This window comes from Rhinatrema bivittatum, chromosome 12 (assembly GCF_901001135.1).
Source record: "Rhinatrema bivittatum chromosome 12, aRhiBiv1.1, whole genome shotgun sequence".
In the NCBI taxonomy this organism is placed as follows: Eukaryota; Metazoa; Chordata; class Amphibia; order Gymnophiona; family Rhinatrematidae; genus Rhinatrema; species Rhinatrema bivittatum.
In genome coordinates, this window is record NC_042626.1 from 22,223,310 (window position 1) to 22,250,166 (window position 26,857).

At 44.7% G+C, this 26,857-nt stretch overlaps 2 protein-coding genes across 5 annotated transcripts in view; one reads left to right on the top strand and one right to left on the bottom strand.

Moving 5' to 3' along the window:
- Positions 1–3,499, top strand: part of IFT46 (intraflagellar transport 46) — a 20,389-nt gene extending 16,890 nt beyond the window's left edge. For 2 of the 3 annotated variants that reach the window (XM_029573746.1, XM_029573748.1), the window contains one exon: positions 132–1,440. In XM_029573746.1, the coding sequence (XP_029429606.1) occupies positions 132–227 (96 nt within the window). In that variant the 3' untranslated portion in view covers positions 228–1,440. Of the gene's footprint in view, positions 1–131 lie in introns of all 3 variants that reach the window. The other variant, XM_029573745.1, reaches the window with a different exon arrangement.
- On the bottom strand, positions 2,951–26,724 carry TMEM25 (transmembrane protein 25). 2 transcript variants are annotated; one of them, XM_029573743.1, is made up of 9 exons: positions 26,270–26,724; positions 23,284–23,385; positions 22,824–23,165; positions 22,135–22,425; positions 19,105–19,236; positions 18,642–18,669; positions 11,956–12,056; positions 11,437–11,523; positions 2,951–5,480 (listed from the first exon to the last, which is right to left on the bottom strand). In XM_029573743.1, the coding sequence occupies exons 2-9, from the start codon at positions 23,345–23,347 to the stop codon at positions 5,407–5,409; spliced, it is 1,119 nt and encodes a 372-aa protein (XP_029429603.1). In that variant the 5' UTR covers positions 23,348–23,385; positions 26,270–26,724; the 3' UTR covers positions 2,951–5,406. The 2 variants fall into 2 exon arrangements, with proteins under 2 accessions (XP_029429603.1, XP_029429604.1); XM_029573744.1 differs by lacking the exon at positions 26,270–26,724 and adding an exon at positions 24,678–24,854.
- Positions 26,725–26,857: the final 133 nt, after the last annotated feature.

Here is a 26,857-nt window from a genome sequence, read left to right on the forward strand (position 1 = left end):
GCCACCTCCAACATGTTATTTAACCAATTGTGCATGTTCCATGGCACCAGGATCTTGTAACCATTGCTATATCAATATGTGTTTACTTCATGGATCTTCTCAAGGGTAACACAGCTCTTCTCTCTCTCTAGCATTTCAAAGCTCTGGCTGAAGGGAAGAGAGCAGGAAGTCTCCCTTCTGACACACCCTCACAAGCTGGAGAAGCAGAAAATCTGAGCTTCAGTTAAAAGTCGTGTCCTCTTCTGTCACCAGTCAGCTCTCTCACACCCGGATGCAGTAGGTCTTCATTGACCATGCCACATGACCCATGATGGTTTCTCTGGAGCTGAAGGGATCAGGGAAAGGTGTGATGTCTCAACTTTGATCCCTTACACAAGATTTCATCAGACATTTCAAGCGATAACTGGTTTCTTACCTGCTAATTTTCTTTCCTGGAGTCCTACCGGACCAGTCCAGATAGATTTCTCTCCCCTACCAGCAGACAGAGATTTACTGTCACTGCCTGCTTAAGGCACTATGCTACCTGCAGTCCTTCAGCATATCTACGTATCAAAGCTAAAGGGTTAACTTCCTTACAAGCAGGGATAATAAAACTTTTAGGTGAACCCAATTGTAAACTTGTCTTCCTCCAATTGGGAGGTTCCAAAAATCAGCTGCAAAGTATGGCTATTATAAAACCAAAGATTTAATAATAACTATTACAATCTCTGAAATTTCCACACCGCAGTATAGAGTACGGTATAACAGGGTGAGTCTCTGGACTGGGCTGGTAGGGCTCTAGGAAATAAAACTAACAGGTAAGAAATCAATTTTCCCTTCCTTATTGTCCCCCAGACCAGTCCAGATGGATGAGATGGACCCAAGCCACCTTCAAAAGCAGGCAGGATCCTTTAAGACCTGCTCTCACTATACCTGCATCAGAAGCAGCTGCATTCTGAGGCCTGGACATCCAATCTGTACTGCTTGGAAAATGTATGCAACAACCACCAGGTCACTGCCCTACAAATATCATGAGGCTGTTTCCACTCTTGTTGAATGCGCCCGAATACCCACTGGTACTGCCTGACCTTTCGACATGTAAGCAGAAGCAATCATCTTTCATCCACCTGGTAATAGAAGATTTTGAAACCTCATTGCCTTTTCTGCGATCACTGTAAGGAGAAAACACATGATCCAATCTGCGAAAAGCATTCATCACCTTCAAATACCTTAGAAGTGCCCTATGAAAACCCAGAAAATGTAGATCTCTAGACTGACCTGCAGCAGATAACTTCCTGAAGGAGGATAACTTTACAGATAGTTCTAGTGGGAGGAAGAAACTACCTTAGGCAAAAAGAATGGAACCGTGCAAATTAAAACCCCTTTCTCTGAAAACTTAAAAAAAAAAAAAGAGTCCCTGTGTGACAAAGCCTGTAGTTCTGAAATTTGCCTGGCAGAGCATATTGGCATCAGAAAAACTGCTTTCCATGCAAGATCTTCAGAGAAGCCTTTCTGATGGGCTCAAAGGGGTATGAACACACAGCCTTCAGAACCAAACAGATCCCACAGAAGAAACACCTTCCTGACAGGCAGGCGCAAATGCTTGCAAAAAATGCACTATCTCTGGGTGAAAAGCTAGTAATAAAAGAGCCACCACCTGAACTCGTAAGGAATTTAAAGCCAAACCTTTCTGTATAAAGGAGAGGATCAGTAGTAACAGTGCCTGAAATGGGGAAACATCCCCCTCTGAACACCAAGCCTTAAGTGTCCTCCACATATGGGTATATGCCAACAAAGTCAAACTCTTTCGCATCTGTAGCAAAGTGGAAATAATCTCCTCCTCATAACCTTCGTTCCTCAATCTCCTCCTTTCATGAGCCAAGCTGTGAGACAAAAACGATCCTCCTCTTCTGAGCAAATTGGACCTTGGATCCGAATGAACCTCAAAGGAACCTCTATGCTGAGCTTTAAAAAGCCCATGAACCAAGGACATTCTGGATTTATGAGAACCACTCTTCCCGGATGCCTCTATTCAGTGAATCACTCTGCCTGTTAGTGGCCATGGAGGAAACACAGTAAACAGTGGGGAGGCCACGGTTGTGACAAAGCAGTCAGATTCTCTGACTCTGGTTCCCTTCGACTGGAAAAACTGAGGCCGCTTGGTGTTTTTCCTGGTTGCCATCAAATCTGTTTGCGGTACTCCCCTTTTGGTTATAATCATGGAGAATGCTTTGTCTGCAAGTTGCCACTCTGCAGGGTCCAAGACATGCCTGCTCAGAAAATCCACTGCACGTGATGCTTCTCCACCCCCCTGCAGAGAACTCACTTCCAAGGACACTGCTTGGCTCTTGGTTTCGCCTTGCTTATTGAAGTCACCACAGTTGCATTGTCTGACAGCATCTTCACTGCTTTTCCCCTAAAGGAAGGAACTCCCATCAAAGCTTTTCGGTTCATCTTCGTCTAGAATATTGATAGACCTTGTTGTTTCCGGCAGACTTCCAACTCCCTTGTGCCCTTGGCAAAGTACCCTCCAGCCAGACAGTCTGACATCCATGGTCACCACTGTCCAAGCCAGAATTTCTCAACTCCATTCCCTTGGATAAATTGTGGAACATCAGCCACCAGACCAAACTGATGTGCCTCACCCCCCTGAAGGGAAATAGCAAATATCCTTCCCTTTTGAGAAGATTCTTGACCCAAAGAAAGAGGCAGATGAGGAGAGGGGGAGCCAGCACTAATGGCTTTCAGACACCCTCCCCCTCTTTTGCTATCTGGGAACAAGCCAAGGGTCACGACCTCCCCGTCCATCTCTACTCAACCAGGAGGATAGCCCTAAACGGACCAAGTCACCCCAGGAGCAATTTGTCCATCAGACATCTGACTGCAAGTTTCAGCATCTCTACCATCTGCTGGAGACAGAGAAATACTGAGAGACTGCAGGTGGCACAGTGCCTTAAGTAGGTGGTTATGGTGAATCTTTTATTGTCTGTCTCCATCTGCTGGTAGGGGACAGAAATCCATCTGGACTGCTCTGGGGGATGAGGAATGAGAATTAAACTTTGTTAAGGTCCAGGAATGTGTCTCACAGCCTCTCTCAGATAAAATCTGCCCATCTTCAACCTTTGTCCTGGGCACTGAAACCAGCACAGATGAGCACTAACTCGTGAGTGTTTTGAAACCCACAGTGACAGCGTGTGGCATGGAACTGCACCCGACTCTGACCTCTTGCACCATGAGGCCTGCCTTTTTGCATCCAGTGAACCAATCACATCACTCTTAATACTGATGGAGCTTGCAATATTTATTTGGACACAAATGGCAGAATAAGCTCCCACTTTGCCTCTTTTCTTCCTGTGGCCAGTCCTTGAGTCTATCCATGCAGCTTACTTGACTTCTTACAGTACAGATTCCTAGGACTGACAAGCTAAAGCCTGATCAGGTCATTTACTGGTGGGAAGTTTATGTAAATTTATTTTCTTGATTACATTATTTTTTAAATAAAGCCACTTATTAATATGTCTTTCCAGTGTTCAGAATATGTTAACAGTTTAAGTTTTGAAAGCACAGGACCTGTCTGCATCCATTCAACCACTGGACTTTATCCCAACTGCCATTGAGGCGGGTGGTGTGACTTTTTATTGTGAGTTGCCCTTCACACTGGGAGGTGAAGTGAGATCATCTGGTTTTCCCTAGTAGGGAACATGAGCTGTCATCTTCTTAACCTGCAGGCCCTGCTGCTGAATATGCACATCTGGCTGCAGTACTTCTGATAAGAGAACCCAATCTGAAATCATTCAACTTTACAAACATGCAGAATCATTTCATAAAACCTGCTTTTCAGGACAGAGGCAAGACCCTTTTGTTTTTTCCTGTTGCAATTCTTGCTCTCTTTAACTATATATATATATACATATACTATTGTAATCCACCTCCAACATTTTAGGCATGAGTGTGGAATAGAAATGTTTAAAAATAAATAATTGGGGAGACTTGCCAAGCTCCCAGTCCCAGGCAGAACCAGCAGCATGTGGACTCTAAGTTAGGGCTTCAGATTCTTTTATTGCTGCTCGAGCGATTTGGTTCCCCTCAAAAGCCAATCTACAAGGTTCTTAAAGAGGTTCTGGGACAATGACTATAGATTCCAGTCATGACAAAATCCTCGGTACTGTCACAGGTCTTAAACAGAGCTCGGAGAAGAGCGTAGGAGAAACCAAGCCTTTCTAGGCTAGTACAGAGGACGCAGACAAGATGGGCCTGCTAGGGCTTTATCTGCCAGAATAATCCTCCTTTCTGTTGCTCTGTGCTTGGCACTGGAAAAGTATAACTACAGGTTATATAATGTTTCATGCAAGCATTTTATTCTTGCAGTATGAATCCTTTTCACATGCAGGAGTCTATCATAGGCTAAGCTCCACATTTACATATTGCTCTTCAGCTTTGTGTCAGTGTCACAGAGAGCGAGATAAAAGAAGCATGTGCTGCTTTAAGGTTTTAGGGATTTTTCTCTGGGATCACGTCAAGGACTTTTGTCTCCTACAGGAAGAGAACTTCAAGTTTCACTCCATTGGGGAAAGGGGAACAGTTATCTTATAATTATAAGCTTGTTTGGTGCAGGAACTTTAATACAAATCCTGTTCTCTCAGCACATTCATGGCTAAGCAGCATTAATGGGAAGATGGGAGCTTGGACTTCTGTACCAAGGAGGTAGGTTACAGGACTGTCTTGCCTCTCACTAAAGTGAGAACTATTAAACTCAGTTGTGGCCTGTAATAAAAAAAAAAAAAGAGGCAATTCTCAAACAGCATTTTTACCTGTATAAAAATGCTGATTGAACATTGCTCCTCTCCGCTCCTGTTATCCAAAAGAGGAGAATCCCAGAGTCGGGCATTTTCAAATTCCTGCAACTATTTTCAGATGCATACTTTACATCTGCTTCAGTGCAGGTACTTTGTGCATGCTGGCTGCAATTGTGCATGCAGGTCCATGGGTGCACAATACCTGCGGGCTTGCAAGCTCCCTGCAGAATTTTAGATTACCTTCAAAGGAAACAGTACAAGATTTGAAGGAGGCAGGAATAAGACGGACAGTGCAGTCCTCATACAATTATCCTTCAGTGACGACTGTGTTTTGAATTATTGCAAACTATCAACCACGCCTTAGGAAAGTTAAATGGGGTCTGAAAAGCTGATAGCGCCCCTTCCCCGTTTGTGGGGAGTTGTCTTTTATCCCTCACTGCTAAGATTAATCCTTTGGTTCTGATTTTTAGATTGGAAAAATTCACTAGAATTTTAAATAAGTTTAAAAACTTCTGTGCTCCCATGACTTGGGTAAGACAACCAAGTACACAGCTAGAGTCCATTCTCCCCTAACCTTAAGAGGACAGGCGATATGCCTCCCACTGTTCCTTGCTTCATGTGGAAGATCACATCAGAGCCAAATCTCATCGCTGCTCATGCTTGACACCTTGTAAATGTACCCCACTGTGGGAAACCGAGAGAAACCTGTAAGGAGACAAAATCAGAGAGCTCCAGATTCTGTGTTTATAACCAGGAAGACAGTTACACAGCTTCAGAGCCTGCACTTGCAATAAGGAAACAGTTACTCTGCTTATTAATACATAGAAGAGAAAATAATCCTAACCGGGGGCCCAATTTTCAAAAGCATTTACATGCATAAAACACTGTTTTACACACATACATGAGCTTTTGGAAAATTGCTCAGGGATGAGCACACTATTATGTGCTCTGGAAACAGGGTATTCCTGCAGGCAGAGTTGGGATGGGGAAACCATTTACATACACACACTGCTGAAAGTATGCGTGTAAATGCACACACCCATTTATACCTGCTTCCAAGCAGACAAGTGTGTGCTTATGCCATTCTGGATTCTGTGCACAATGCTTTGAAAATTCAGGTTGAAGTCTGTGTACTTTTTTTTTTGGTTGTTTAATAATTTTTATTAAGTGAGAGAAGATAAATGGTCAACATTACAAACAGGATCAGTATTATGACCTTACAAGCGGTAAGAACTCACCATTTTTACACATTATACCTCAAACATATACCAGTCACACCATTCATACTCGCACACACACCTCAATCACAGATCTGATAACACAAGGCAATCTTTGACCAATAAACAGAGGCAGATCTATTCATCCAAACTGCTAATTCCCCTTCAGTACTTCTTCCCATACCTAAAATAGCCCCTCTGAAATAAGAGCCTTTTTCCCATGTAATTACTTCTTTCTTAATCTTTCCAAAGCAGCTTGACATGTCATTATTTTCCACAATTGAAAAGAAGGCACATCAGAATCATTCCAATGCAATAAAATTAACTTTTTAGCCAATATAATAGAAATGGCGATCCGCGCCCCCCCCCCCCCCCCCGGCAATATCACTCCTCTTTAATAAGTGGAGATACACCAATTTGCCAATCCATTTAACAAGGGTTTTCAATATTTGTTCCACATACCCTGGCATCTGCCCCCGAAAGGTTTAAACCATGACTTTCTGTAAACTTATGGCACAGGTCCCCAGTAAGAATATGATATTTTAAACACTAGGAGACTCCCATAAATGCATCTGTTCCTTTCAATCTGGTGACATATGCGATGCAACAATTTAAAATGAATTTCCCTATGATTAGCGGGGAGAAAGTAACGATAAACGGCAGTAAATGCTTTCATAATATCTGCTGTTTCCATCACAACTCCCAAATCCGCCTTCCAATAATTAAGCAACTTAACCAAGTGAGACACTTTTGGCTGTTCCTTCAGGAGCCGTTCCTACACCCACTTTATTAAATCTAGGCACAGTGTCAAAGAAAGATTCGTCCTAGTCTGTAAATACTATAGCATCAAGTTCCCCTGGCTTGTAAATACGCAAAGAAGTTACATCTAGGTATGGCCCACTGGTTACTCAGTTGTTGAAAGGAATAGAGTCCTTTCAACTCAGTATCTACCATCTGCCCGATACTCTGAAGCTCTTTCACTGCCCTTAGATGAAAGATGGACCCCACCAAACCCACTGGAAAGTCTTTATTACCCAGAAAGCATAAGAAGGGAGAGACCTGCCAGGACTTTCAATCACTTCCTCCCCACCATTCCCATGCTCTTCTCAGTGCGGCCACCCACAGTGTGGAGAGGTGGAGCGCTTTTACTGCACCATTCTCAGGAGGCAATACATTAATGGGTTTATATGGCCTAACCCAGTCTTCCAATACATTTTCACTATTATATTTTTTTATGACCAGAAGCCCAATCTTGTAACACATTAAACAGGCAACATTATAATTGCACAAACCAAGAACAGCCAAACCCCCTTGTTTTGTCCCTCCCATTAAAATATCAAGCTTAATTCTTGCATGCTTATTATTCCAAATAAAATCTAACATCACAGACCTATATATTGATATTTCTACATTTCGCACCCAAAATGAAAGCATTTGTATATTAAGGAGAATTTTACGCAAAATGATCGTTCTGATTATTGCACAGCGGCCCATCACACTTATTGGAAAGGACAACCATTTATGCAGGAGGGACTTAAAATGGGAAACACCTCACATTTATTATAATTAATTTTCAAACCTGAGAACACAAACAGATTTATAGTGTGAATAATATCATGAATACTATCCCTAGGGTAACTTATGAACAACATATCATCCGCGAGTAGACTAGTTGGCAAGTAGCTTCCCTGTTTTGTTACCCCACTGGAACAATTGAAATTAAATAAAAATTGTTTTGCTTCGCCTTAAATTCTAAAAGAGTATCTAAATCCCTATGGGGCCGATGCAATAAATATGCGGTGAAAGCAGGTGCTGAACATTCTGCTTTCCTAATGCGCCCCCAAGGAGGGCTTGTGCGCCCCTAGCGCCTCCTTGATAACGGAAGCCCGCAAATGGCTGTCCGCCGTTAGGAAAACATGCCAAATTTATTGGCGACTGTTTTCCTAAATGGCGCATAGCCAAGGGTTCAAGAAATGGACACTTGTCAACTGAGCATCAGTTTCCTGCACCTGATTGCTGGTGCTTTTTAATTTTTTTTTAAAAGATTTGTTCCTCCTACTTAATATCGCAACGATATTAAGTAGGAGGTTGTACAGAAAAGCAATTTTTTCTGCTCTTCTGTACTACTTTTAGGAGTGCTCAGCAATTAGCTCCAGAGCAGGCGTTAACAGGGAAAACTATAGGGTTGGAAACCCCAAAAAACTAAATCTGAAAACCCAAACCATGATCAACAACTGTCCAAATACCCTAAAAGGCAAACCAACTTGAACCACCAGTTGGCAAAAAAACATAGTCTTTCAGCAGTGACGGGCTGGGTCTCTAGCCTGATCTGTAGTATTACAGGAATGAAAAATAGCAGGTAAGAACCAGTTTTCCTTTCCTGAGCATGCCCAGATCAATGCGGACAAGTGGGCTGTACCAAAGCACCCCCCCTAGACTGGGCGGGAACCCAAAAGGCCTGCACGCAGAACACACTCAAAGAACGCTTCTTCCTGCGCCCTCACGTCCATATGGTAATGTCTGGTGAAAGTATGCAACGAGGACCACACCACAGCCCTACAAATCTCCTGAGGCGACAGCAACTGACATTCTGCCCAGGAAGTGGTTAGCGATCTTGTGGAGTGCGCCTTCAGCCCTTACAAATATAGGCTGTGCAAATAGCTGCTTTCAACCACCGGGAAATGGTAGCCTTAGAGGCCTTCTCTCCCTTCTTCCTGCCCCCATAAATTCACAAGACCAAATGTGGGCATAACCTCCGGACCGTAAGTCACAAATGCTTGACCTCATAAGAAATGAACCACATCCGGATGTTAGGCCAAGAACCTGCCTTGCCATTTGCCTCTAAGAGAGCCCAAAGCTGACACCTGAACACAAATGGCGAGACCCTTAGACAAACCCTGTTGTACAATTTCCAAGATGAGAGGAACCTCCATTGACAGGGGATGCACCTGTCTCTGAAGTCACCAAGACTCAAACACCCTTCAGAACTGAATATATAGCCAAAATGGCAGGTCGAACTTGGAGAAATGTAGAGATAACCTGCTCCAAATAACCTTCCAGGCGCAGCCACCACCTCTCAAAAACCAAGCCGTGAGACAAAAGTGATCCTCTTGATCCGAAAATATGGGCCCCTGATGCAGCAATATTGGTAGATGAGCCAGCTGAAGGGATCAGACCTCCGCCAGATGCACCATATCTGCAAACCATGGACACTGCAGCCACTCGAGTGCTACCAACACCACGAAACCAGGATGCCCCTCTATACACCTCAGAATTCGACCGACAGAGGCCAAGAAGGAAACAGGTATAGTAGGGTCCCTGACGGCCAAGGGTACACTAGAGCATCTAGGCCCACCGAACCGACCTCTCTTCTGCAACTGAGAAACCTCTCTGTCTTCGCGTTGAACTGTGTTGCCTTGAGGCCCAGCTGGCAAATACCCCACCAGGCACAAATGCAGTTCCAAGCCTCGTGGGACAACTCCCATTCCCCCGGGTCCAGTTTTCTGCTTGCTGAGGAAGTCTGCCTGTACGTTTTCTGCCCCTGCAACATGAGGCCACTACGCCCTAGAGATGGTGCTCTGCCCACATGAACAAACGCCGTGCCTTCAGAGCTATCACCAGACTATTCGTCCCGCCTTGACAGTTGATGTACGCCACCGTCGTCGCATTGTCTGAAAACACGCAAAACTGCATCCATGGTGACCACCACCCAGGCCGGGGTTTCAGGTCCATTCCCTTCATCAGATTGTAGAGTTGATGGAAGAGAATTTTTCGGAATTTAGATTTTTCTGTTCCAAATGCGAGGCAACTTCACTCATTGGATGTCCATCAAGTTCTGTTGTGCAACTTGAAATTAGCCAACTGTTTTCGGCAATCCAGTTGACTTTTGGTTCCACTTGGGGAATGAATACAGGGAGTAAAGCTTCTAAAGCCATCACTGTTTGATGGTTAAAGGAGGCCATTTTATCAGTTTATGTTTGGAAAGGGAGTCCAATTCCTGAGGGGCTTTGAACCTGTTCTACTACAGCGTAAGCAGTGTTCTTGGCGAATTGTCAGTTGGTTTACCCACAGGAGATCTGGTCATCTCACTTTCACAAAACGTTACCAACTGGATGTTTGGATACCAGCAATGGCTGGTTTTGGGGAGAGTGTATTCCGAGCGGGTGTTTCAGATTACCGCCCAGGGTAGGGGAACTTGGGTACATCTCATGTGTCTGGACTGATCTGGAATATGAACAGGAAAGCAAAATTGTGTTTTACCTGCTAATTTTTGTTCCTGGAATACCATAGTTCAAGCCAGAGCCCCTTCCTCTCTGGAAAGACTGCTCTGGTTTCTGTGTATACATAATAAAGAGACTGTTTTCCATTTGGGAGTTTTTCATATCCTCTGTGGACAAAGAGCTCCAGTTTGGGGACTCAGCCTTTTCCCCTACTCGATTTCAGGGTGAATCTATTTAGGGTTTTGTTTCATTTTGGCTTGTGGACAGGTCACAGTAAAGGACTGCAGGTAGCACTCTTAAATAGCACAATGTTAGTAAAGTTTTTCTTCTCTGTCGCCATCTGCTGGTTGGTATTAAAAACCCATACATCTGGACTAATCTGTGGTATTCCAGGAAAGAAAATTAGCAGATATGAACCAATCTTCATGCCTCCTAAACCGAAGAAAATAATAGAGAGGACAACTTCTGAACAGTTTCCCTCCATTGTCCTCCATTGGCCGGGTACTACTACGCAAAATGGAGTTAGAGCACAACCAGGTGCAGAACTTCAGTTGGTTTCACGGCGACCTAGACTTCATTACATTTGTTTTCCAAGCATTATCAACTGGATGTGCAAACTAGAGAAGAGGTGTTCTTTGGCTCAGAGGTCTTGCAAGTGGATCTGGCAGTATCCTGCCTGCTTGAGAAGCAGCTTTGGTACATCCTATGCACCTGGACTAGTCTGGCTGGCTGAAGAGGAAGGAGAAATTTGCTCTTACACAATAATTTCCTTTCCTTGATTCCAGCCAGACCAGTTCAGTCTCCTCACAAGTTTAGTCAAACATGATTATCTGCTATTGTGTTTTTCAGAAAGAAGTGATTTTGATAGCATTCATTTTGTTTCTTATGGAATCTCTGTTCTGTGGTTCTTGTACCTTTCTTCTTTACTCTCTTTGAAGCACTTTGGTTGGGGGGAGTGAAAGATCATGAGTTTTTCTTAGCTTGTTACAATATACTGACAAGTTGAGATCTGCACGGGAGCTCATAAGGAGTGATGTTAGCAAATGAGCATAACTCATGTGTGTGGCTGGACTCAAGGAAAGGAACTTATAAGAACATACCATACTGGATCAGACCAAGGGTCCATCAAGCCCAACATCCTGTTTCCAACAGTGGCCAATCCAGGTCATAAAAACCTATCAAGTAAGAACAAATTTCTCCTTATGCCTAGGAGAAAGACAGTACCTTTATTGTTCTGCATCTCTGAGCTCTGTGGTTCTGACAGTTCCTCTTCACTATAGTTCATCTGAATGTTTGCTCCTATGGGTCTCCCTGTAGAATAAGGTACAATGCTGAAATCGGTATATAGTGAAATTTAAAACAGAAGGCAAGAGAAAGTACAGCCTCGATGCACACACCAATAAGAGTGCCGAGTCCTAGGGTCTTCAGGACGACTTGTCAAAACTATGGTGCAAGTGGATGTGATGATGGTAGCAATGACGTTGTCCAATTTCTGGCCAAGAACATTCAGTGTTGTAGAGTTGTGGAAGATGTGGTTGTGATGTAGGTGCAAGGCTGGGGAGGGGTCTAATATTCCTGGAAGTGCTCTGGCTCAGGCTGGTCAATGAGGGATGGGGTGAAGATGGGAGGTGAGAGGGGTCTGCACTGTACACCTGTAATGCCCTGGACAGGTGGGGGACTGGGTTAGAGGACAGGCCGGGGTTGCAATGAAGGTGTGGAGGTGGAGAGGGATCTATACTGTACCTTTAGTGCTCTGGCTCAGGTCATTCAGCTGCATGTTAGAAGGCAGAGACATGTTTTCTCGTGGCATGCGCACATGGTTTAACTTTAAGTTATTGGAATCACTGCAGGAAAAGATAGAAAAGCACATTAAAAAAGAACCCGAAGCGCCCCTCCCTCCTGCGAGGTCGCCTTCAGCGATCACATCCCTTCCCTGACAGAGCGCACATGGTAAGCAGGGCCCCTGCTCTCCTGCTCTCCTACAAAATTCAGCCCTTGCCGCGGAATTGGCCAAATTACCACAGGAGACCTGGGGCCCTTGCGGAAGAGAAGCATTTGAAGGTGGTGGGAGGGCACATGACCCCTCGCAGTAGTGGCAGTGCGATGGGGCACCGTTTCCCCTCTGCTCACCCGCTCCTATAGTAAAACAGGTGGAGGAGGACCAGGGCCTGAATGTTGTGCTTTGAACCTCATGGATCAAAGCTCGACGGTAGGGGGAGGAGGAGGAGGAGGAGCTGAAAGAGGCCTTTCTCCTCTTCCACCTGTTTTAGAATAGGAGTGGGCGAGTGAGGAGATTTTTGAGGGGGAGGGGAGTGAATGAATTTATTTATAACATTTTTCTGCTGCACCATCCCATGTTCTGGGCGGCTTACAACAGCTGAATCCTGTTGAAAGCCCTATACTTACAAATTCAAAGCTCTGGGACAGTCCAATATTAATTGTTATACAAGATCACTAAAGTCATACATTTTTAATCTGCCTTGATCATTGTACAAAAGAAAAGTAGTGAGCAAAATAAAGTATCTGTATCCAACAACGTATTTATCTTGTGCAAGAGACATGAATAATTTTGGACCTTTTCCTTGCATACAGTAGCTCCTGCGGACTGAATGAAGTTGTGGATTGGTATTCTTTAATTTTTAAGATTTACTTATTGTACATCAGGGCAGCTGGTATGATGTACAATATAAGGATGTGATGTCACTCCCTGTTTCTTTTAAACTCAGCATTTTTCCTCCATTTTATTTTAAAGGGATTTTTAAGCATACAAGGCGGATGGACTGTCCATGAGTGAGTATGTCAGCGAGGCTTTTCTCTGTCTCCATCTGCTGGCAGGGATGAATAAACCCAGGAGTCTGGATTGATCCAGGTAAGTACAGGGAAGGAAGCAGTTCATCATGAAACATGGTTCCCCATCAGTGAACTTGATAATGATTTAATTCACAAGATAAGTACTTTGTTGGATACTGATACTTTTATTTTGCTCACTACTTTTGTTTTGGACAATAATTGTATACATCAAGACAGATAAAAAATGTATGACTTTAGTGATCAGATTGTGGAACAGAATGCCTGAAAAATTAAGACTGTCATAATTACACATTATTTAAGAATAACTTAAAACATGGCTTTTTAAATGTGCTTTTGATGTTAATTAGCTTCTCACATCCTTGTTTGACTTGAATGAGAATATGACAAAGTGTTGAAGAATTCATGAGTAGTCATATTTTGATGTTTAATCTAATGTAATACTATAAGTTTATTTTATGATTGCGTGTGTACCTTAAGAATTTTGTTTTATTAATTTTTATATTATGAATGTTTATTGTAAACAGCCCTGATCTACAAGGAAGGATGATATATAAATATTTGTAAATAAATAAATCTAAAAACAAATTAAAAATCAGAAAACTGGACCATTCTTATTCATCCTAAATTAGTATATAGGTTAACTAAGTGGCAGCTTTACATAAATATGTTGAAGGAAATTTTCTAGGATTTAATATTTATTAAGTTGCATAACTGGGATTTTTTGTATAACAATTAGTATCGGCTTACAATAGTAACTTTCATTAAAAAAAAATAAAACTAAAGAATAAAATTCAGAGCTAAAAGCAGATAAACAGCTAAATTACAATAAATTAAATTAAACAGAGCTTATTTCTCCAACATAAAACATTATAGGACAAAAACAAAGCAAAAGAAAAGAGCTATTACTAAAATACCAATTATTGATAATATGGTGACATCCATTTTTCTCACTTAGGCACACCTTTTCTGTTGCTGAATACCACTTGGTAATTTAATAAAATGCTAGCTAAAATTAGGTGTGTTTTCAATTGCTTCTTTAATAGTTTAGCACAGTGTTGCTTCCACAGATTCAAGAGGTAAGTTGTTCCAAAGTATGGACCCTGCTACTGAAAGTAGTCTCTCCCTGGAATCAACCAGGCAAATGGATTTGTAATTGGGAACGACAAGGAAGCATTGACCTTCAGATCTTAAACTTCTGGTTGGCTGGTACATTTTTAGCAATGAGTTAATGGAATAAGGAGATTCATGGTTCAGAGGGGGGGGGGGGGGGGGAGAGAGGAGTGAGGTGAAGGAACCAAGGATCAGGGGGAGTGAATAAATCGGGGATCACATCGGGATGGGGCAGGCCGGGAGGGAGTGAATGAACCAGGGATCACCATTTGTGGGGGCAAAGGCGTGAACCGGGATTTGTGAAGGGGTGGGAATGAAGGAGAGAAGGAATGGTGGGGAAGGGAAAAGAGGGAGAATGAGGGGATCAAATGAGCTAGAGGAGGGAGGCCTGTGGCTTCCTTTCTTCTTCACCCCAATCCAATCTTTCCTCCTCCTCTTCCATCCCCATCTCTAGCCCTCCCTCTCACCTCCTCTTCCTCTCAATCCAGAGGTGAAGCAAGTGTCTCCAGTGCTTGGGGGGGGCGGCAATGAATTTGTGTTGCCTCCCCTGGGGCCCCCCCTTCTCCCCTCGCATGGGGTCTCTTTTTACTGGGGAAGGGCAGGAACTCAGCCAGCGCGTCACCACAGGGTGCAGTGGGGCAGGGCCAGTGTTAATTTTTTTTGCAGCCTGTGTGAACAATTACTGTGTTGGCTTTTTTTTTTTTTTTTACATTTTCTTTGTACTCTTTTTCTAATCAGGCTCATTGCAAGGGTATTAGGCATCCTAAGTGAATCTTACAGCTTTGTACCCAAGCCTTCTTCTCCACCACGGCCCTTTCCACACACAGATTCAACTTATACATTTATAACAATACATTTTACATGAAAAAGGACACGAAGTACAGTCTTGAAATAAAAATATCACAACAGCACATATATTATATTTACATGCACTGCTGTGGTGTCAACCAGAAAACCTTGCTTAAAAGCTAAGACGACACTTGGAACACACATGGTATTAGGATTATTTTAATGCATGTTGGGTGTGGGCTTAGTCCTCAGAAAGCCATGAGCAAACTAAATTACAATTAAAATATAATAACCCTCGAATACCAAAACTGCATTACATGCCAACAGTCAGTTACCACCCTATGAAAAGGTGACCCTGCAAACATTACATCAGGCCATAAGACACCAATATATCTCCTCTAAGGAAAACAGAACAAACCAAACTTCTACAGATCCCTACATAGAAACTACACATTAGCAGAATACTTAACCTCAATCACAAATGCAGAACACAGACAAACCCCTCGCCAAATATAGAATAAAGTGATCATAAAGTTTTAATGGAAAAGTGAAGACAAACTGAACTGGAGACCGCAACAAGTTAGACTCCGTATACAGTGCACCAATGAAAAAACAAAAGTATCACCATTCCTCAGAAAACATCAGACAAAATCAAGAAATATAAAGCATCAATTATAATGGTAAAACCATACTACTAAAAAAAATTTCAAAACAGTGGATGAAGAGAACATCCAATAACTAAAAACTTTTTTTAATTTCCCAAATTAAGACAATATTTCAAAACAGCATACATATCAAACACCCGATTAATTAAAATCAATAAGGATTAAAAAAAAACAAAACAAAAAAAAAACCCCTCACTTACTCTGCATACCTGGGAACTTTTCCTTCTGCTCAACCGGAGATTGTCATGGAGTAGTGGGAGGGGAAGGGAGGTGCATAAACCTTTTCCTCCCTCATATACGCACAAGTTCATCTTCATGCTCACACAGACACATGTATTCTTTCAAAACTCACACAAGGTCACAGACACACACAAGCTGGCTGGCTCCCTCATACACTGGCTCGTCTCCCTCTCCTCCACACAAACACACATAGGCAGGATCTGGCTCCAGTCCATCTCCTTCATTTGGGCTGCAGGCCTCCTCCATCTTTGCTGCCAGACTGGATGGGCTCCTCTGGCAGCTGTGGGCCTTCTCCTCTTCTGCCGCTGGGCGGGATGGGCTCCCCGGCGTCCACATGCCGCCTCCTCTTCTGCCGCTGGGCGGGATGGCCTCCCCCAGTGGCAAATCCAGAACTGATTTGTTGGGTGGCCCCAAGGTTAACAAGGGTGGGCTGTAGGCATACAGGTCTAAACCCTACTAGTTGTGCTCTTATTGATAAATAATGCCTTAGAATTAGTAGTCTACAACAGCCCTGATGCATCATGAGTGAAACTTTTTGAATATTTTAACTATTTCAAGCACTTACCAACATTAAAAATTCCTTATTAATCTGCATTAATTTTATAGTTATTCTAATTTATAAATACACAAGAATATTAGGTAAAAAGCAAGGAACACAAACATCAGACCCAATCAATCATGTCATAAATCATGCACAACAACCTTCAAAAAAAAGTTGAAAACCTGGCTGTTCCAACAGGCATTTACGCAATCTTAGCATACCCTGGACCACTTAGCCTTGTAATAAAGATGGTATTGTAATGTAATATACCTTTGGATACTGTAAAACAATACACTACTATTGTACCGCATTATAATGTTGCTGTAATGTAATATAGTTTCGGTTTTTTCTTTTTCGTTTTTCTTTAATTTTTATTTTTCCTAAATTCTGTAACTATCTTCCTCTCTCTAGGTCCCTCTGACCATTCTGCTCTCTATCCCGTTCCTCTTGAATCCCCTGTTAGATGTAACTATTATTTTCCTTTCCAACTGTAAAATTGTTACCCCTGTTATTATGTAAACCGATGTGATATCCATTTGAATGTCGGTATATAAAAATTCTAAATAAAAATAAATAAATAAAATAAATAATGTATTCTTTCACGAATCCTCTTTCCAGAAAGACAGATTACCATAACTACAATAAAATAGCAATAATTTTAAGAACAGGGATAAAGCAAAACTACGACAGTTCACATTACAACCCAACATGATAAATTCTGGTGTCACCTCAGCAAAAAAAACAAAAACAAAAAAACAAACCACTCCCTCCACCGCTAAACATTTTGTGAAGTAACACAAATCTTGCAAAAAAAAGAGGAGGCACCTAGAAGCTTGCCATACCATATCATAACAGCACGGACTCTCAGGACTCAAATAACAGCATCCTTATGAAAAAGAAGCAATGTAAATACTACACCAGGCCCTAGAACATTAACAAGCCGGACTGCTACAAATCCCTATTGAGAAACTACACACTAACAGCAATACTGCACCTCAGACACACACAGGCAGAACATAGACCAACTCTTACCTAATATAGAAAGAAGGAACTACAATTTAGAAATAGAAACATGCAAACAAAACGGAAATAGAAAGCTTGAGAAACAAGACTGAACAGTGGAAAGTTAAAGAGCAAAATACAAAATTATAAAAAAATGCACATTCCTAAAGATGGCATATTCCAATTGCTCAAATTTCAAAATAATTTGTTTTACCTTTGTGTCTGATTTTTTTATTTTTTCAATCAGTTGATCCCAGTCTCTCTTTTTCCATTTTCCCCTTGTCAGTCTTTTCCTAATTCTTTCTCCAGGGTTACTCTTCTCTTTCTGTTTCTTCTCTTCCTCACAAACACACACACAGTTTCATGCTTTCTCTCTCAAACCCCCTTACCCACACAAGCTCTCACTTACACACCTAGGCTCCCATCCTTACCCACACTCAGGCTCTCATTCTCGTACGCATGCATTGAGCCTCACCACCAAGCCAAACCCCTTCTTCTGCCGCTGTGGGGATAGGCTCCCATGGCGGCCTTGCATCGGGTGAGGGCAGGATGGGCTTCCCCGGCTGCCGTGGACCTCCTCTTCTGCCGCTGGGCGGGAATAGGTGCTCCTGGTGGCCGCAGAGCCTTTTCTTCTTTGGGCGGGATAGGATCCCCTGCCCTCTTGGAGCCTCCTACAGCCTAGCAGACGGGCCCCTTGCCCCCCCCCCCCCCACCACGCTATACCACTGTCTTTCCCCTTCTTCTCTTTCATTCCCATCCCCAATACTCTCTCAACTCCCCACACTACTGATCCCTCTCTCCTCCATTGTCTCCGAATCCCTCCGTGCCTTTGTCCTCTTCGATGCTTTATCCCTTAACCCCTACTGCAAGATTCCTTCCTTATTTCCTCTCTTCCCATTCCCACATCCCTTCCACACCTTTCTCCCCAGCCCCAATCACGCAGATTACGTTTCCTCTAACAAAGAACCAAATTAACGGCATCCAGAAATTTTAGAAAAGGACTCGCTTTTACATTATTTTCAGTTGTGTGTATATATATATATACATGCATAATTATGTAAATTTGTCACATAACTGCCACAGAATTTTGAAAAATGTGCTGCAGGAATCTGGGGGCTCTGCTGATAAGGGACTGAAGGGCTTACTGAGAAGAGAAATTTGCAAACAGAGCACCAAAGAACTGGATTCTTCTCATCGTTGCAGAGTTGCAGCAGCAAGCTGATTAGTCTCTGCCCATCTAAGATATAACAGACCGGAAAAGATAGTCTTACCTCGGCATTAACTGCAGGCCTGAGACTCCTGGAACAGAAAGGAGCAAGATCACTATCAGAAAGGACAGTCAGATAGAGAGGGTCCTAACAGAGCTCGTCTTTAAAATACGCTTTACAGGGGCTGGAAGAGCCCTAATGCCCAGATCTCCATTTTTCTCCATGTCCTTATATTCTCTCTTTCCTCTATATGACTTATGCGTGAGATTTATCGGGTGGTATCATGTGACTGCATACTGAACTCCTACCATGAAAACATAACAAGGCACTAACAAATGACGGTGTGGCATCACGCTCTGCTCCAGCCCCACTAGCAGTTCAGCTGAGGACCAAGCAATTCGCTTCCTTTTCATTGTAAATGCCCTTGAAAGGCAGTTTCCGTGCGATAACATCCTCTATTAAAAGCCCTTGATGTTGAAACCCTTAAGCCCACATCATGCCCTGCAGGAAAAGCCTTCCCTCTTACCCGACTTCTTCCGCTGCTTCCTGAAAACGAGGCAGAGTATCAGGACATTCAGGAGGAAGATGCTCGAGACACCCAAAGCACCCCCAACAATGATCCCTAAGACAGGCAGTTCCACCCGGGAATACAAGAGACCTGTGAGAAACCCAAGCAGAATGCTGATCAGCACGGGGAGAGTCCCATCAGTGAGTTGCACCCCACATGGATAGCCCTCCTGTTAGCAGTCTGTACACAGTGTGACTGGAACCTGCCCCCCCCCATCAGCAGTCTATATACAGTGTGGACAGATCCCCCTCAGCAGTCTCTTCATAGGGAGATGCCCCTTAGTGGGCTGTACGGTGCGCACTGCAGACTGATCGCTAGCAGCAGGCCGTACACAACGGGGGTAAACTCCCATTAGCAGGCTGTACATTTTGTGGGATTTTAAAATGGCACCCAGGCTGCATGAAATACCCCAAGCCTCTTGTTCTGTCTTATTAGACTGTAAGCTCTGTTTAATAGGGACTTGCCTATGGTGTGTAGCACTATAGAAAGGTTAATTAGTAGAAGTAATGTTCAAGTATGGTGTAAATAACAGCCCCATAGGACTAAAGGTGAACAAACCAGCTAAAGGTGAGACCTTTTCAAAGGAAAAACTTAACAGTGAGTAGTTTTTCCAGAGCTATGCATTTAGTATCACTGCACAAAACTAGAGAATGAATCCAACATTCTTCATAGGACTACAAAGCCAGTTATGATGGATTCATCCCCTCTTGGTGATTTTTATCTTACATTTGCTGTTGGGCTTCCTCTATTTGTTCATTCAAATCATGGCACACCACAGACATCATAGCTATATATATATATATACATACATACATACAAACATACATTCATACATACATACCAACCCTGGTCCAGCAGTGCATCACAGAAACTGTTACACTATGAATTACATTCATCCTGACTGAAATACTTCAGTTTCAATAACATCTATCTACAGACCATGTGAACTGCTTCAGGCACAGTATGCCAACCTCTTTAGGGCTGAATTAGAAGGGATACTCCTGAATGGATGGCACAACAGATCTTTCAGATGTTACTTATTTGTTGGCATTTTTTATGATTTGGATTGATAGAGAAACCAATCTTAAATAATTTAAACACTCTTGATGCAGTCTATCCTACAACCCAGCTTCAAAACTGACTACACCATAGAAGGCTGAGAGTTCCCATAATTTTTTTTTCCAACTATAATGCATGTTAACCAAGAGCAATATATGATTGGGTGAAGGATGCAGAGACCAAAATGTGCATGTAGGCAATTAGCTGTCCACAGGAAATTTAGGAGATATAATTTGGATTACTCCAAGCAAAGGTGAAATTACTTATCTGATAATTTCCTACCCTCTAGAGCGGGCAGGCCAGCCCACACAATTGGGCTAAGCATGCTAACCAGCAGCTGGAGACAGAGCAAAACTGACTCGCTGATGTCAGCCATATATAGCTGGCCACTGACATCAGCCCGCCTGCAAAAGCCAACTGAATAACATATGAACCATAACTTTAGCCATCTCCTTAACCCATGCTATTGTCCCGTCTGCTGGAGATGGGAGAATACTGGCAGGCTGATGTCAGCTATACAGGGCTGACGTCAGCGAGTCAACTTATCTCCGTCTCCTGCTTGAAGTGCATACCCCACTTGTGAGGACTGGCCTGTATGAATCAAGAGGAATATACTTTCTATGGAGTTGAAAGGCCCATGGTTAACTTGTATGCTTGAACTCTGGGACCTGTATGTGAAGAACCACATTTCCCCCAGCTGCAATGATGGGAAATTCAGCCTTTCCTCCTAGGAGGGATAAGAGGTTAGCGATAATGGAACAATAACTACAAGGAGAAAATGGGATTCCCTTATCTGATTGACAAAAGAAATTTGCCTTAGGAGGACAAAGATTGCTTTGCATATTTTCAGGTGTGAAACTTTCTCCAAATGGGTCTGCCAAAAGGTGGGCAGGCTGAGAAAGGAAACATTTCTCTGAAAACAGTAAGAAATCCAGGAGAAAGGGGGGTTTCATCTCCCAGCTCACTCAGCCACCGTTATCCCTGTACCCCCAAGCCGCTCCTCTTTCACAACCGCCCCCGGGAGGGAAGCTGATGCTCACTCTTAGCGATCCACATCTCATGGCCTCCCTCTGCAATTACAACAAGCTAGCTTTCCAAAGAAAGTGTATTCATGTGCGTTTGTGGCATGAGATAATATTGCATAGGGTGGGAAGAACAGGGGGTAAAATGTGGGTGGAGTGTGGGAGGTACGGGGATACTGTGTGTGGAGTGTGGGAGGTACGGGGATACTGTGTATGGAGGGATGTGGAAGGCACGATGGGGGTGGGCACACTTGTGTATAAGTAGAAGTAGGTGTTTGTGTGGGAGGAGGAAGTGCATTTTAGTGGTCCTGTCAGTACATGCTACAGAAAGCCAGAGCACACAGTCAAATGTTCTAGGTTCAGCTCATAATTCACAGGCCTTACCTTAGGAGGGTGCAGGGCCTAGGATGAATTAACCACAGCGGGGCCCTGGTAAGTTGAACTTAAAAGTATTCTGGAGAGGTAAGGACCTTCATTTTCTGTTTTTATGTTATTTTCCCTGGAAATCTATCAGTGTTCATTGTAACTAACAAGACTGGGAGAACATAATAGAGAGAGAGGGAAAAAAAAAAGTCTTTTACCAGATTTTTCTCCCATTTCTGTTGGATATAATAAACACTAAACTTCTCAGGAAAAATCAAATAAAACTGAAAATTAAAGTCGCTAGGGATGAGCAGCCATGGCTGCCCCCTCCCACCCCAAAAGATGGCCCTGATAATTGAGCAAAACGAGGGTGAGCACTGTCCTGATATAGGACACCCTTTCAGTTTTTCTCTGTCTCCATCTGCTGGACAGGAGGCTCAACCCACTGTCTGGACTGATCCAGGTACGTACAGGGAACATGTGATTCAATGTATCAAGTCCATCCTCTCACTGTCCCTTCCCCCTCCCATAGCACTGGCCTCACCTGGAGCTGGGATGGAGGAGTGAGTGACACCGATGTTGTTGGCAGTGCTGAACGAGAAGTTCCTGGCTGCACTGCTCAGCTGCACTTGCACCGTGTGGTTAGTCAGCCATGGGTAACTCTTGGTATCCAGCAGCAGAAAATCCGAAGTGTTCACCATCAATTGCCCATCCTGGTCCACCCAAGTGATGCTGGCTGGAGGATTGGCCTGGATCAGAACAAAAAGGACAAGGAAGATCCCAGGCTCCTGCCTCTCCTGATACCTGGCACTCATTTCCATTATCTCCGGTTTAACTGCAAATACAATTACAAGAGATCAACCAAGCTGCAGACTCCAGCACTACACCTGAGCCCCGCACAGAGGCTCTAGCTCTGCATCTGTTCACTCCAGAGCCACTCCAGACCCCTTGGAGGTTCTAGCACTGTTCCTGTTGGGTATAGAGCCCTGCACATCTACCATGGATGCTTTAGCACTGCTTCTGTTGCCACCGGAGTTCTGCATATTCCCTATGGAGACTCTAGCACTGTACCTACTGGCTCTAGAGTAATTCCCCATCAAGACTCTTAGCATTGCTCCTGTGGCTCCAGCTACCTGTTCACTCCCCATAGATGTTGGAGCTGAGCTGTGCAGATACTCACACTATATGTTTTGAGGGAGGCATTATCTCATCTCCCCCACTGGAGATACTCACATTGCACATTTAAGAGGATAGAAGCGTTACTCTCCCTGCCAAAAACTGGGTCCAGTATGGAACAGTTCAGCTCCCGGTCACTTCTATGAGCCGTCACAGTGAAAGTGCTGTTGCTGTCTTTGAACATCTGGCCAGAGGTGGAGATCAGCACAGAATCATTGTTTTCCTGCTTCTCACCATTCAGGTACCAGGTGAGCATGGGCAGCGATTTCCAGCCATCAGCACGGCACCTAAATTTCTGCTTCTTGCCTTCCTGCAGGATGAACTCCTGCCGCTTGCCTTCCTGCAGAGGGCTCACCAGCAACGCCCTGTCTTTAATCTGTGACTCTGGTTCCCCAAGTCCTGGCAAATCAGGGAGAAATCTCAGGTGAAGCAGTCTCGCTCCCAATATAAAAAAAAAAAAGCAAGATTCTCTGCAAAGCATTTCACGAACCCCGCCTGAGCCCTCCTGAGCCCTCACCTGGAGGAAGAAGCAGCACCAACAGAGCAGGGGAGATGCCAGCCCAGCATTTTGGGAGATTCATGCTGCATCAAGCCAAGGAATCTCACATCACTTCAGGGGCTGGAAAAGAGAGCCCGTTACAGATACTGAAAGAACTGTCAAATTTCAGTCTCGCACCCATCTCGTTCACATGGATGTCTGTGTATCCCATGCACCAGTCTTTCTTACTTACTTACTTATTTAATTAATTTCTTTTACTATACCGATGCTCAAGACTAGGTCTTATCGTACCGGTTTGTTCACAGGGATGTCTGTGTATCCCATGCACCAGGTCTTGTTCACAGGGATGCCTGCTTGGCCTGCATCCACTTCACTCACTGGGACACCTGCATGCATCTGAAACCCACCTTACGCCCATGAATGCCTGCATACATCTGGATCTCAAGGGCACCTGCATGCACCCCTGAACCTATCCTACTTCCAGGGGCACCGGTATGTGTCCTTCACCCACTATTCCACATGCATCTGTTTATAAACAAATCTTAGGAAACTCCTGTAGAAGGAAGACGGGAAAAGGGAGGAGATGTCAGAGAGCTGTGAAATAACTCAAGGAAGTACTTGGTCCCTGCAATGAGTCTGTCTGATTTCAGGCATAGCACCTTATCTTTTCTTTTCTGAGTTTATCATATTAACAACAATAATAATTAAAATACCCCTTTAAAGCCAGTTGTGCCTCAGCAAGATGTGAGGGTAGCACATTCCCTGTAGAGAGAGTGGAGGGTAGGTGACCACTGCTACAGTGGTGACCAGAAACAAATCCCCAGTCACTGTCTTCTGCATCACAGCTCATATAAAGCCAAAAGAAAAAGCAGGGATTTCTTTGCTGTTACTTCTTGTAGGTGCAGAGGAAACTCAGAGCCATCAAATGCAACAGCTCCTGTGGGGAAATGAACAGCCCACTCAGCACAAATGACTCTCTCCAACTCGGAAGGAGAAAGATATGGGAGATGGAAGCCAGCCACTACATTTTCTCTCCACCATAGTCACACACACACCTCCCAACCAGATACTGTACAGGATGGGCAGGACCTGATCACCTCCAGAACCACCCAGGATGCACGAGACCCAATCACTCCCAAGTGTCAGAACACTTTTAGAACACCCAACACCGCGATCACACCACAAACCTGAGGCCCAACCGCTGAAAGAAATCCCCCTCCTACTCCTTTCAGGGGTACAATGCCCCGATTACTCCAGTCTCCTCCCCTGCCCATAGGACGTGTGTGGCCTGCTCACTCCAGAACTCATTCCACAGGATGTATGAGGCCTCCATCACTCCCAGAATCTCCCTCAGGACATGTAAAGTCACCATACCACACACAGGAACGTAACACACAAGGCTCAACCATTACCAAGACTACGCAGATCATCTCCTCAGGATATGCAAGGTCCCGATTATACCCGAAAACCTTCTGTAGGCTGGAAGAAGTGCAATCAGAAACCCAGCCCCATACAGGATACGCTATGCCCAGTCATTCCCAGACTGCCTCCCTCAGAATATGTGAGGCCCAGACTTCTCCCAGTACTCCTCCCTGCCGACCGCAATCATACGCAAACCACCCCCTCAGGAAGGGCAAATCCTTCATCAATCCCAGAGCCCGCCCCACCCCATAAAACGTATGAGGCGCAATCACTACCAGAATCCCTCGTAGGATACCAAGTTCCAAATCACAACCAGACTGCCCTTCACTGTGAGGTCTCATCACTCCCAGAATCCCTCTCTGGAAATGCGAGGCCCCCATCACTCTCGGATCTGCCCCCCCCCCCCCCCCAACCAGGCCATTTCACAGTCACAAACTTGCAACTCCCTCTTCCCCTCCATAAGCCCCCTCCCTTACAAGACACAAAAGGGCCCATTCAGGGATGACCTTGCGGTGGAGGCAAAACAGGGGCAACCACCATGAGCCTTGCACTTTGGGGGGGCCAACATGGTAGCCCCATCCCTAACACTATAATTTCCAGTCAGCTTTGGGTGGGGGGGTGCGCTCCTATGTTAGCATTCTAGGGCCCACTTCAGTTAATTTGCCCCACGACTCAAACCCTCTTCATTCCCAGAACTCTCCCAAATGAGGCCCTAGTTACTCTAGACACTTCCCTACTCAATCCCCTTTAGGACATGTGAGCTTTTGATCACACCCAGTCCATCCCTTCAGGAAATGTAAGGTCCTGATCCCTGCCAGAACCACCACAGAATGCATCAGTTCTATCATCCCCAAGAATAACCCTTCCCCCCTCCCTCAAGAAATGCAAGACCTCAGAAGTAATATCCAGATCACTCCCAAAACCCCTGCAGAAATGATGAGGCCTGACCCCCCCCCCCCCCCCCGGTGATACAAAGCCCAGTCACTCCCAGAACTCCTGTAGGATTTATGCCTGACCTTCCATGCAAAGCCCAATCACTCCCAGAACCCATGCACAAAGCAGGACCACCCACAGTGTGACCCCTCCTCTCCGTTCATGCAAAGCCCAAACACTCCCAGAACCCCTTACAGGATTTATGAGGCCTAATTCCCGACCCCCACCCCCACCCCCGGACATGCAAAGCTCAGTCGCTCATAGAGCCCTTGCATTATTTATGGAGCCTGACTCTCCTCCCCGCCTCCGGACAAGCAAAGCCCAATCACTCCCAGAACTCCTATACAAGGCAGGAGGCCGGACCACCCACAGCCTGACACCCCCTTCCGGCTCATGCAACACCCAATCCTTTCCAGAAACCCCTGCAGATTTTATGAAGCCTGACAAGCCCCCGCCCCACATTGACATGCGAAGAACCCTCCGCAGGACGCACACGAGCCCCCTTGACCATTCCCCCACAGGGCACATGAGGCCCGTGCACTGCCAGACTGCCCCCCTCAGGACGTGCAAGGCACAGTCGCTTGCAGAAAAGCCCGCGGATGGCGCCCAGAAACCCTTCCCCCTCCCCTCCGTAAGACTCCGGAAGCACCTGCAGTCTGCTGGAGCCACATCGCAGCTCTGCAGCTGCTCAGGCCCGGTGGCGAGACACTGCAGCACTTTGCAGGCAAACAACCCCCAACCAGGCAGCCTCAATCAATCGGCAATCGGCGCGGCTGCCAGAGCCCTGGGAGGAGTGCGAGCGCTGGCCGGTGACGCTCCTGAAGGGTTTCCTCTAAGAAGCCTTGCCAGCCACAGCAGCTGCTCCTGCCTGCAGAGGGACAGACGCACGCTGCTCAGCTCGCCCCTTCTAACAGTGCATGGCACATCTGTCTCATCCCCTTCCACGTCCCAAAATAGCTTTTGGAACTTCTGCATCCTAGGCCCTAGTTTCATCTGGAGGTCTTGCAAACAGGAATTATAATATGTGCTGGAGACAGGGGGGTGACTTCAACCTTTTACACGAAGAGCACCCCCTCCCCTTGAAGAAATCTATTCTGCTGAAGTTAAGGAAAATTGTAACTAAAATATTGACCCCTTTGACAGAGGGATGGTAGCATTAAAGTGTTAACCCAATGGGCTCCCTATAGCTTCTCCTGAAGGAAGCATCAATACATCGAAGAGTCAAAGAGAGACAAAC

Bases quoted from the DNA above. Each gene is read 5' to 3' on its own strand.
- TMEM25 (XM_029573743.1), bottom strand. From the start codon at position 23,347: ATGAATCTCCCAAAATGCTGGGCTGGCATCTCCCCTGCTCTGTTGGTG. The intron at 22,426-22,823 runs GTGAGTATCTCC...TTGTATTTGCAG, and splicing joins TATCCTCTTAAATGTGCAAT to TTAAACCGGAGATAATGGAA. The intron at 19,237-22,134 runs GTGAGGCCAGTG...GGTTTCTCACAG, and splicing joins CTCCTCCATCCCAGCTCCAG to GTCTCTTGTATTCCCGGGTG.